This window comes from Triturus cristatus, chromosome 3_1 (genome assembly GCF_964204655.1).
Source record: "Triturus cristatus chromosome 3_1, aTriCri1.1, whole genome shotgun sequence".
In the NCBI taxonomy this organism is placed as follows: Eukaryota; Metazoa; Chordata; class Amphibia; order Caudata; family Salamandridae; genus Triturus; species Triturus cristatus.
Window position 1 is genome coordinate 62,666,897 of NC_140583.1, and position 13,159 is coordinate 62,680,055.

Consider the following 13,159-nt stretch of genomic DNA (forward strand, 5'->3'; position numbering starts at 1 on the left):
AACGTGTACAATGCAGATCACTGAACTGAGTGTGAGTAAACTACGAGTAGACCTATTAAAAAAATAGGTTTGTCAGAAAGGGGCTACAGAGAGATGAGGTGCATTGTTGGTTGGCGAGTGGTAGTGAGGAAATTCATGGAGAAGGAGGAAAGGGGGGAGGGGTGCCAAAAAAGACTGTTGCACCGTGTGCGACCAGTGCTAGGGCCAGACCTGGCTGGGAGTCTTAGCCCCCCTCCTGAAGTTCGGGTCTAGTTGCGCCCCTTAAATCAACAAAACACCAACACAAAATATGACGGCAAGAGATCAGTCAGTCCAACACTTCAAGATCTAATGACTCCCAAACAACCTGTCTTTGCTGCTAAACAGCCTCAGTAAAGTTCTGTATTCACACCTCCTTTTTCTTTGTATGTTTGTGCAGCACTGCTCTCGATGGACGTATCACCGGAAGCAGCTCCAACTTAGGAACACCTTTCAGGGAGATCTAAGGACAGGTGACTATGGATGTGGGAAAGAGCGCTGCAATACTTCTTTCGGAGGCAGCACCTGAGTGCTTTTCAGGCTGCATGGAGTGGTATAGACAAGGCTGTCGGTTCTAAGCAGGCCCTCTCTCCCATTAGTGTTGACCAGCAGGATTTGTCTACTACACACCTGCAGATCCAGGCAGTTTTCTCACTCAGTGCTCTGAAATGGGGCATTGTGAACCTCCAGAATATTGCAGAGTGCACCATGATGTGGTGTTACTTGTGGCTGGTCTAGATTCGGCGTGACAGTCTGTATTTTGATCAGATTTTTAACTCTGATTTTCAGCGCTATTTTGGAGTCTAACTCTTTGTTGTGGGGTTTCCAGCCACTAAGAGTAAGAAGTTCTGACACATACAGTGAGAGGGGAGGGACCTCTTGGACAATCAGGGTGTTTTGTGTTGTTTAGATGGCACAAATGAGTGGTGCAGGCACCTCCATGCAGGACATGATGATTGTGACAAAAGATATACATCAAAGATGGTGCTTCATGGGCTCTGGACTCATCAATGTACAGTGCAATTTCTGCAGCTTTAGTACCACAGGGCAAAACATTGTTAAAATTGACCCCTAGGCAAGTTATTTTACTCCTTGTCCGACGGTCAACAAATTAAGGAGCTCCAAAAATGCTAAGAGTGAGAGGGCAGAGCAGGTGGCATTAAATATTAAAGCTAAGAGAAAGGATGACCCTCCCTTAAATAGTTGTCCACTTTTGAAATAAGCCTTCCTGCCCAAGCAAAGGACTATACCCACCACCCTCTGCCTGGGAGGATGTGAGTTCCAAGGTGTGTGGTGGCCAAACTGGCCATTACACCCCTTATAAATTTACTTCTAAGGACCTCAACTCTTCTGTGAAGGGATCAGATGAGGATTTTTCTTCAATGAATTTGACGGATGAGATTGAAAGTCACACCCTTGGATTCCCGTCAAAGGCTTGATGAAGATGACATATTATGTCATTCAGCACCAGGTGTAATACACTCCAAGAGGCAGGGTCACGGATGATTAATCCCGATTACTGGTATCATCCTCAGAATTCTCAAATTGGGTCCTCTCGGACAAGGTGGCAAACATTTGTGAACATACAGCTGTACTAGCCTTTATAATGAAGTCAGGAGCAGGCTCATGACAGTGTGCGTACCCCTTAGTTGGAAGATGAGGTTGCCCAGATCGCAAAAATAGATATTAACATGTATTGCTTGACTCTGTTTATAAGAATCCCCAAAATATGAATAGACTGCTCTTGACACCGCTGTCAGTATAACCTATCAGACATTTTGGGGCCATCAAACAGGATTCTTGAGTTCACTTAGGAGACAACATAGACATTCAGCACACTTAACGACCCAGGCTTATTGTCCAGATGAAGTCAGTTTGCCATCTGTTTCTTAGATAACTTAAATAGCACTTTCTCATCCGAGCAGTGGTGTTTCTTGTTAGAGGAGATCGCACCTTAGGGGACTTGTAGACATCCGAAGTTGACCTGGTTGCCCAGAATCTTTTGTGTGATGCCTCCTTTTCTAAATAGTTTGGGAAATAAGTAAACATGTTTGCTGGATAAGGCCCAGGTTTACTTCCATAAAGTATTTGGCCCTAGGAGTTTTGGTGGGGTCAGTCAAGCCAAGAGCCTCTCGGTTGGGGGTCAGTTTTCCAAAAGTCCCCACTGTGGGCAAGGTTTTAGAAAAGGGAACCTATGGCAGGATCAGAAGGACTGAGGTGCCTTCTTTCCCAGATTCACAGTAGCCCAATGGTTGAGGCAGCAGAGATTCAGAGGATTCTACTGGAGCAATTACGGAGGGTTTGCAGGTGAGTATTCTGCATTTTTCCCCAGTAAATATGGGTGTAAGGTTGTTTGCTCACAATTCGAAGCTGGTCAAGACTTTTTGACATTTCTGTCTGGACAATGAGATCTCCGAGAAGGACCTCAACAATGGCCGTCATCTCATGGAAGTTGTCAATGAGTACTCACGTTTTCCTCTAGTGGAAGACTTATCATCAATCACACATGACAAAGTCAAAGGGCTGGATGAGTATTTTTGCAGCGGATCACTGACAGAATATCGAGTACAAAAATATTGTGTTACCAAAATATCGGGACATCAATATTGATGGCAAAAATATTGACCTCCTATCGTCATAATGTTAAGTATTAAAATATCGGAAAAAAATATCGTCATTAAAATTATCGAAGTACAAAATATTGTTTTTTTATATGTATAAAAAATAAAGTAAAATCAATTAAATAATACATCTAACTTAAAAGAAAATATTTAGAATTATTTGCAAATTTTAACAATTATAAGTGATAAATTTAATGTAAAAGTAAATTAAACATACGTATATAAAATGTAATATACATATATATTTACTTAATAATAATTGATACATAATTATTTTAATTAATTATAAAATGTTAGAAATATATTAAAAATTATAAATACATATATATATATATACATACACCTGTAACATAAAAATAAAAAAATAAAAATTATGTTATAAATTAAAATATTTATTCTTTTTTAAAAGTAAATGTTACACTACATTGAGTGCAATAGTAGGGAAAGTGTTGGATAGCGTAGGGGAAAAAATTACTATTCCCACTCCAACGAGTACAACAGTAGGGAAAGTGTTGGATAGCGGAGGGGAATAATTTACTATTCCCACTCGAACGAGTGCAACAGTACGGAAAGTGTTAGATAGTGGAGGGGAATAATTTACTATTCCCACTCCAATAATTGCAACAGTAGGGGAAGTGTTGGATAGCGAGGGGAATAATTTACTATTTCCACTCCAATGAGTGCAACAGTAGAGAAAGTGTTGGATAGCGTAGAGGTGAAAATTACTACTCCACTCCAGCAAGTGCAACAGTAGGGAAAGTGTTGGATAGTGAAGAGATAAAAATGGCTATTCCCACTCCAGCGACTGCAACAGTAGGGAAAGTGTTGGATAGCATAGGGGGCAAAAATTACTATTCCCACACCAGTGAGTGCAACAGTAGGGAAAGTGTTGGATAGCGGAGGGTTAAAAATTACTATTCACATTCCAGCGAGTGCAACAGTAGGGAAAGTGTTGAATAGTGGAGAGGAATAATTGACTATTCCCACTCCAATTAATACAACAGTAGGGAAAGTGTTGGATAGCAAAAGGGAATAATTTACTATTCCCACTCCAATGAATGCAACAGTAAGGAAATTGTTGGATAGCAGAGGGAAATCATTTCCTATTCCCACTCCGGCAAGTACAACAGTAGGGAAAGTGTTGGATATCGAAGGGATAAAAATTACTATTCCCACTCCAGCGAGTGCAACAGTAGGGAAAGTGTTGGATAGCGGATGGGTAAAAATTACTATTCCCACTCCAGCGAGTGCAACAGTAGGGAAAGTGTCGGATAGCGAAGGGGTAAAAATTACTGTTCCCACAAAAAACATTCAAATTTAAAAACAAACAAATTATCTACTACAATACAAAATTAAATTTAAAAAAACCCAAAACAAAACATATATAAAAATATAAAAATTTATGAAACATAGAAACATAATATAATGTAGCAAAATTTCTAAATTTACATAAAAATATTACTTTTTAATGTAAAAAATTACAAACAAATAACTTTAAAAAAATTTTTTTTAATATCCTCATTAACGTCAGACCACAGTAGGCAAGCGAGCCGTTCGTACCGTTACTCAATGTTAAAGAGACATAGGCTATTGGATGGGGACCAGGAGGAAGCACCCCGCCAACTGGTACCAGAACATGCTGGTATGACACTGGCCCCAGGGTAGAGGGAGTGGTCACTCTCCCATTTGGTCAGGTAAAACATGACAACTGTTTTTGTTGGCCTATAGAGGAAACTAGGAAGCCCAACACAGTCAGAAGAGATTCAAAGAGGCATAATCATAGGACCCAAGTTTTCTTTTAGATAAATAATTAACTGATTAATTACATTAAAAGGGAGCTTATAGGTCTCTCAGAACTAAGTATTGGACCATTTTAGTAAGAAATCCCAAAGCGCTTTCTTTTTCTTACTCTGAGTTCTACACAGATCCATCCTAGATGTTGCGAACAAAGAGGACAACCACTCAGAGTGCATAGGGGGTACAGCTTCTACCCATCTTTTACATATTTCCATCCTAGCCAGCAATATAGCATAGAAAAGAAAAGATCTAGCGGGCCCGTGATTTCACTGGATATTCTGAAAATTATCAGGGTAAGGTCTATTTGGATTGGGAGGCATAGAATATCCGCAATGCTATTTCCTACTTTTTCCCAAAAATCTGCTATGGCCGGGCTCGCCTTAAATATATGTACATCAGAGGCTCTCTCTAAATCGCATTTTTTACAGCTAACTGGGGGCCCCTTCGGCATTTTAGTCAGTCTTAACGGAGATAGATAGGCCCCATGAACCGTGAACAGGTGGTTCCTCCTCAGCCAGGCTGGTTTTACAGTGGCAAACAAGATGTTAAAGGATGTTTGCCACAAGTGTTCCCACTGTTCATTTGGTAAGGAAGCCCCCTACAATTCTTCAGCGAATTTAAAGTCTCCATCAACAGCCTCCTCGATGATCCAATAAAAGAAGGAGACCTCATTATTCCAGCCGGTCTTACAACTAACTGCTCCTCAAGGATGTTACCTATGCCTATGGGTTTTTTCAGGTTTTGGGACCAACTCTGCAACTGGATGTAATTAAACTCAGACAAGCCCTCTTCCACCCTGTTGTATAGTGATGACTATGGTAAGAGCGAACCGTCATGGGCCAGGTCCCCCCACACCTTAAGCCGAGCTGCTCTAAGTGGTAATGCTAGCCTGTCCTTCAGGCAGTCTGGTACACCAGGAGAGTCCCATAGGGGGGCAAGACTCGAGAAGTAGTTAAGACCCATCAGCTGTTTATCACTAGCCCATGTTCTAGCAATTCCCAACAGGATCTTTAGCCTAATCTTTTTGAAGAATTTAGTTTCTCCGAATTTAAACAAAAAGCCCTCCTGAGATAGACCAGTACCCTTTAGCATTGTGGAAAACATGGCCCTACCCCTGTGTTCTCTGGAGTTTTTAAGAGCATCCTGAAGTGCGATAGTTGGAAGGCCCATGCATAGTATTGCAAATCCGGCAGTGCAAGTCCACCCTTCTCCCTCCTGCGTCTCAACTTCTTCCAGGCAATCCTAGTGCCCCTGTGTGCCCAGACAATAGAGTTAATTGCCTGCTGGAACTTAACTATAGCTGATTTGTCAAAGTGAAGTGGAATCACATTAAAGAGGAAGGTGATTTTTGGGAGCATCCCGATCTTTACCAAGTTGATCCTCCCAAGAATGGTTAGGGGGAGATGGACCCAAGAGTTCATGAGTTTCTGACACTCCCTTGAAACACTTGCCAGGTTGGTCCCTGAGATCTTATCAATATCCTGAACTATTCGAACCCCCTGATACCTCATGTTGTGCTTGGTCTGATGCTGACACTCCGCCAGGTTCCAAGTCATTACCATAGTTTTCTCAGCATTTACCTCATAGCCATATACCTGCCCAAACATTTGTGCCCACCTTATAACAACAGGAAAGGTTATAGCTAGATCCGCGGAGAGGATCAAAATATCATTGGCGTACAGGGCCACCTTCCTCTCCAAACCCCCATGCTTGAAATTAAAATACTGAGCTCCTCTCTTAACCGCTGAACAAAAGGCTCAATATACAATATACAGCCTAGTGCCCCAGGTGATCATAAAAAATCTAGTCAAGTTACCATTAACCAGGAGTCTAGCGGATGGGTCTTGATAAATCAGCTGAATAGCTAGGCAGTTAAATTTCTCCAGAACAGGCGACATACCCAATTGACCCTGTCGAAGGCCTTGGTGGCATCTAACGTCATTGCTGCAAGAGGGAGCAAATAGGTTGTGGCCAAGTCTATTGCACCCAGAAGATCATAGGTGAGGTTAAATAAATTGCTACCTATAGCAAAACCTTGTTGATAAGAGTGGAACATGTCTCCCGCAACAAAACCCAACCTGCCAGCTAGGATCCTGGCAAAAATTTTATAATCTGCGTTCAAAGCGAGATGGGTCTATAAGACCCACAACTCGCTGGATTCTTCCCTGCTTTCAAGATCAGAGTGATGGTAGCGTCTCCCCATGTACCTGTCAACCTTATGCCCTCAGATAAGATCTCATTAAAAAGCTGTGTCCGAGTAGGAATTATCACCTCACCCAGAGATCTATAGAGTTCTATTGGCAGCCCGTCCGGCCCAGTCGCTTTCCCTTTTTACAGTCAAGAAGGGCCTTTCTCACCTTTTCCTGAGAGATGTCCTGCTCTAGATCCTCCTGCTGAGTTATATTCAGGGGGGTGGGCGTACTCCCCCGCAACCACTCCATAGCCCCGGTTTTATCCACCGCACTTTCCTCTTGGTACAAATCCTAAAAAAAGTTGAAAAAAGCGCCCCCTGTCTCTCCGTCTGTGGACGAAGCAGTAACCCCGTCTGTGCTGTCAATTTGTTTAATCAGGTTACGTGTCCTGTCAGACTTAGCCTTCCAGGTCAGGAGCTTCCCTGCGCCTTCCCCGTACTCAAAATGGGTAAGCTTGCTCGCCTCCCATCTGCTTGTAGCCCTAGTCCAAAGGATGGCCATATTTTCCTGGTGTTTCTCGGAGTCAACCCCTCTGTTCAGGCTCAACTCTACTGCCATCATCTCTGCGTCCTTGTTTGCCAACTCTTCTCTATATTGTATGTTCCTAAAACACACCCTACTCGTAATCATGCCCCTTAAAAAAGCCTTTAAGGAGTCCCAAACCACCGAGGTCACAGCCAAGCCTAAAGTAACATCCAAGAAGTGCTCAGTTTCCTGAGATAAATACTTCATCTCCTCACTATCAAGAAGTAGAGTTTGATCGAACGTCCAGACTCTGTGATGCTGGCCAACTACCAGGGCCAGATTCATCCATACCCCATTGAATGATCGGACAGATGAGAAGTCAAATAGCCAATATCCTTAAGTTTACCTCTCAGGCTGTGGCTGACCAAAATGTAGTCAATTCTCGCCTTGTGGCCATATTTACTATTATAGTATGAGACTCCTAACTGATGACCCGATCTGTCTCTCCCAATGTCACAGAGTCCGGTCTGCGCCATCATAAATTGGAGGTACATCCGGGACCTAGAGGACACCCTAGCTCTACTACTTGCCGACTTGTCCAATTTGGGATTCAAGACAACGTTGAAATCCCCAGCCATGATTACCAGGTCTGGATAATCCAAAAGATTCAAAAAAATTGTTTTAAGAGAAGAGGGGTCATCTAGGTTTGGGCCACAGTAGCCCACCAGGGTAAGCAGAGAGCCCAAAATAATCACCTTCAAAATGACCCACCTGCCACTTGGGTCCACCAGAGAATCTAGGATACAGGTATTTTCTTGATTTTTAATTAATATGGCAACACCCCTTATGTTAGCACTCTGATTCAAACAGATCATATAGTCCATTCATTTTTGATTTTTAAATATCTCGGTAATTTCTTCCTTTAGAAGATGGGCTTCCTGAAGGATAATGACCTGCCGGGTGAGTCTTTTAAATATTGCTAAATTTTAACCTTGGTGGTTTTCACGTGCAAGCCATTAACATTCCAGGACAAGAACTGAATCGTTTTCATGATGGTTTAAACACGAAAACTGTGAGTCGACTAAATCGCAATAAAACTAAGGCAGTCTGAACAAACAATAAGGTGAATGTGGAAATGTTATTTTTTTACCCTTATGCTCCCCACCCCGTGCACCCCACCCCCTCCCCCAGCGAACCTCTCCCTGGAGAACCCCCCCATTTACCAGGACAGGTGTAGTCCACTTCCTGCACCCGGGAGCAGCCCGTCGTGACCCTTTTTAAAGAGGTAAAAAGAAAAGAACAATAGAGGAGAAGTTAGAACCCGACCCTTAACTTCCATTAACTAAGTGTCCCCGTGTAAGTCCCTGTGTGGTTACTTTTATAGTTGTCTCTCTAATGCTATTTTAGAAAAATAAAGGACTAAAGTGCTTGTTTAGAGATCTAACTGGCGAAAACTGCCCTGTTGATCACATAAATGAGCACAATGAATAGGTGCTCAAACCCCCAGGATAGACTCGCCAACTATACTTCGCCTTTCCCCATACTTCCCAGTAGCTCATCTGTCTCTTGTACTGATCTAACATTATGCATTTTGTTCTAGTGCATAATTTTCAGGGTTGCTGGAAATTTAAGTTGGGTCACAGCACTGAGCTTTTCAATGTTGTCCAATTACCTGCCCAACTTCCTTTGCCTATCAAGGGTAGCTCAGGCAAGATCCGAGCACATTTTTAACTGAGAAGTCACTGGCCTTCAATGATTTCTGTTTTAAGGCCATATTGAGGATCTTTTCCTTCAAGGGGTAGGTATGAAAGTTCATGAGGATTTTCCTGGGCTTTGTTCTATTGGGGTTCCTTCTAAAAGGATCTCTGTGGACCCTCTGGATATCTTTCCTCAGATCCTCCTCTGATTCCTCTATCTGCAGTGATTCTTTTAGAAGTTAAACCATGTAGGATTTGAGGTTATCCCCCTCGCTCCCCTCCGGCACATTCAAAATACGCAAATTAATTCTTCGGGATTGTTCTCTAACATCTCCAGCCTATCCCGAAGGACCACCTCCTCCCTCTTGAGAGTCAGTATGTCAGCTTTTGCTGCTCCAAGATTGTCCTTTGATTCTCCCACTGTATTCTCCAAAGTGTCTGTTCTTGTATTTAGGAGGTCAATTTTCCTCTCCAATGTCTCGCAAAAGTTCCTGATCTCTCCTTGATTGTCCTCAGACACTGAGAACCTCTTTTTGATGTCCTCCGAAAGGATGGAAAAGAGAGCCTCTAGAGAAGCTACTGAGGGCCCCCTTGTTTCATGCTCTTTGGAGTCTTTATCCACCTCTGTGTTACACCTAGCTTCCGCACCTTGAGATGCCATGGCCATCTGCCCTTCAATATCCGTTTCCTTTATCCGGGGACCCTGTTGAACTACTTTCAGTAGGTAAAGTTGAAGTTGAAACTGTAGGCAAGGGGCCACTGGAAGCCTCCATCCTCTCCAAGCTGGGTCTTGATACCAGCTGACCTACTGACCCCCTTGTGAGGGCCTCACCCTGCTTCACAACGTCTAGTACAAGTGGTTGTACTTACCAAAACACACACCTAAAAATATTTTATGTAACTAATTTTACATTAATAAATTAATATCAATTAACATCAAATCATTAATTAATTTAAAAAACATTTCCTTCCAACCATTTACCACTATAAACCCCACAACTCACACATCAAAATTATTACACAATTGACAACATTAAAGTTTAATTACTTAATTAACATCAATTAACAAAGAATTAATTAATCAAAAATAAAATACCTCCCACCATATTCCCCTATAAATGCCACCACCAATTGCGTAGAAAATTATACAATTAACATAATTAATTAACAATTAATTAATTAATTAATAAAAGTTAGCAATCAGAATATATTTATTAATAAATTAATTCACACAATTAACACCATAATCCATGAATTAATAAATATTATATAAAAGATATTAATACATTATTAAAATTCAATTACTTCCCACCCTACTCCCCTATCAAGCCACAACCCGCTACTAAAAAAATGACACAATTAACATAATTACCAATTGATTCATAATAATTAATAACAAATTAATCAATAATGAATAATAAGGTGCCGATTCCGATCCAGTAAAAAAATGTACCGACCGACTGGTATCCGTATTTTTTTACGTATGATTCGTACAAGTCCCGTACAAACGGCGAAGTACGATTCGTACGTGAAAAATACATACGAATGACCTCGGGAAAAGTCTACGAGACTTCCCCGGACTACCCCCAGTACGGCGCGTACATACAGGGCTGGGGGTACAGCGCGTACATACGGGGGGCTGGGGGTACGGTGCGTACATACGGGCCGTGGGTACGGCGTGTACATATGGGGGGTACGCCGCGTACATATGGGGGGCTGGGGGTACGGCACGTATATACTGGGCTGGGGGTACGGCACGTACATACGGGGCTGGGGGTACGGCGCGTACATACGGGGCGCTGGGGGTACGGCGCGTACATTAGGGGGCTGTGGGTATGGCACGTACATACGGGGCTGTGGGTACGGTGCGTACATACGGGGCTGGGGGTACGGCACATACATATGGGGGGCTGGGGGTACGGCATGTACATACGGGGCTGGGGGTACGGCGCTTAGATATGGGGCAGGGGGTACGGTGTGTACATACGGGGGAGCAGGGGGTACAGCACGTACATACGGGGCTGGGGGTACGGCGCTTACATACAGGGCTGGGGGTACGGCGCGTACATACGGGGGTACGACGCGTACATACGGGAGGGCTGGGGGTACGGTGCGTACATACGGGGCTGGGGGTATGGCACATACATACGGGGGGCTGGGGGTACGGCATGTACATATGGGGCTGGGGGTACGGCGCGTACATACGGGGCTGTGGGTACGGCGTGTACATACAGGGGGGCTGTGGGGTACAGCGCGTACATATGGGGCAGGGGGTACGGCGCGTACATACGGGGCTGGGTGTACGGCGTGTACATACGGGTCTGGGGGTACGGCGCATACATTCGGGGGGTTACGTGCCGTACATACGGGCAGTGGGGGGTACACGCCATACATACGGGGGTGGGGGGTACGCGTTGTACATACAGGGTTGGGGGGTACGGTGCGGATGTACGCGGGAGGGGTGGGAGGCTGGGGGGGCCGTACAACTCGTACCCCGGGCACAAGTGTACCCGGGGTAGGGGTCATGCAAAGTTCGCTCCGTACGGGATGTTTTCCATACGCTTGTGTATTCGGGACGCCGGTACAGATCGGACTTGTGCGCTCGGACTTCAGTTTTACGACTCGTACGTAAAACTGTCCGGGGAAGTCTCGTAGACTTTTCCCGAGGTCCTTCGTATGTATTCTTCACGTAGGAATCATACTTCGCCGTTTGTACAGGACTTGTACGATTCGTACGCAAAAAAAACCAGATACGAGTCGGACGGTAAATTTTTTTAACGGATCGGAATTGACACCTAAATTTTTGCAAATTATATTAATGACTTCCATATTTCGGAAAATGATATTTCTTACCTTAATCTCGATATTCTTGCCCACGATATTCTTGCAGTTGATATTTCTGTCTCACGATATTATGCACTCGATATTAGTGCAAGTCTACATTTCCTACTCGACATTTTGACTTTTTACCTTTTGCAGCATGGGGTGTTCCTTCCGTTCTCAAATCTGATAATGATCCAACCCTTCAGCAGCAGAGAGCTCAAAGACTTTCTTAATCGTTTAAACATCAAACATCAGAATAGTACTCTCGGGCCCCAGGCAAATGGTGTTGTTGAATCATTTGTGAGTACTCTGAAAATGGTGGTTCAGCGTGCTGCGCTGGAAGGAATCGACTTCCAGACAGCTTTACGCCCAACCCTCCATGGCTACTGTTCCACTCCTCATTCCACAACAGGAGAAAGTCCTGCCACCTTGCTATGTGGGACAGCACTTGAAACGAAGATACCATAATGGACCACCAGTCCGTCTACAGACCCTGACGAGACTCATGTCACTGGCATATCTCGCAAAATGAAGGCTTGTGCCAATAAGCGGCGATGTATTCAAAACATGGTCTTCGAGAAAGGAGAGCAGGTTGTTGACAAGCAAAAGCGGCCACACAAGACTGATGCTTCGCTTAATGCTGAACCGCTAAGAGTTGTGGCAAGCAAAGGACATATGGTAACTGCCCAACGACCTGAAAATCCAGAGACTCGTCACATTATAAGCATTTGCCTCAGTGTTCATTGGCTCCAGACGTCATAAGTGAGACAGGTTCACTTAATTTCCCAAGTCAAGCATCCGACTCTTCTCCAAAGATGCCAGATGAAGGTGCTCCTCCTCTACCTCGTACAACTAGAACCAGAAGACTGGTGTGTGTATCTCAGCGACTCATTGAGGAGTTATAATGTGTATATGTATATGCTCGTAATTTTTATTTAACAAATGGGGAAATGTTGTATCCTGTATTTTTATGTGTGAGGCCTCTAGCGGCCCTCGTTGGACTGCTTATAAGTATTACATAATCTGTTTGGTGCGGTTAATAAAGTTTGTGATGCAGTGCATTCAGTTAACGGTTGCATACTTAAGTATAAAGACGTGCAAACCAGATCTCTGTATGTGGCGTGGTCTGTTACATGTCTTGACTGGGGAGGAGACTACAGCGACAATGTTTTTCTTTGGGCTGATGGGCTGATGTAACAAAAGCGAAGTAAGAAAGACTAATTTTCATCTCTATGCCTTTAACAGAATCTAACGTTTCTTTTATGATAGCTACAGAATATCCCTTTGCCATTCAAACAAGTGATAACTGCAGTTGCAGCCTGCCAACTCTTACCTCTGCATGCTTTTTGCTGCTCAATGCAGCTGGGACACATTTCATGCATACAGACACCTTGTTTGTGCCTCAGTCACAGTATACCATATAACCTACACAGGTACTGACAGCTACTCACAACATATGGCCCTTCCAGTCTGGGTACTGCAGAAGCGGGGGTTCAATGTGGTTCATGTCGCTCTGGGTCAACTTCAATATCCAGCAGTGATGACA

General features: G+C 43.7%; 1 protein-coding gene across 1 annotated transcript in view; it reads right to left on the reverse strand.

The window, feature by feature from the left end:
• ACCS (1-aminocyclopropane-1-carboxylate synthase homolog (inactive)) overlaps positions 1–13,159 on the reverse strand; it is a 293,968-nt gene that overhangs the window by 258,400 nt on the left and 22,409 nt on the right. The window contains 1 exon segment of the mRNA XM_085645812.1: positions 13,065–13,135. Within this exon segment, the coding sequence (XP_085501938.1) occupies positions 13,065–13,135 (71 nt within the window).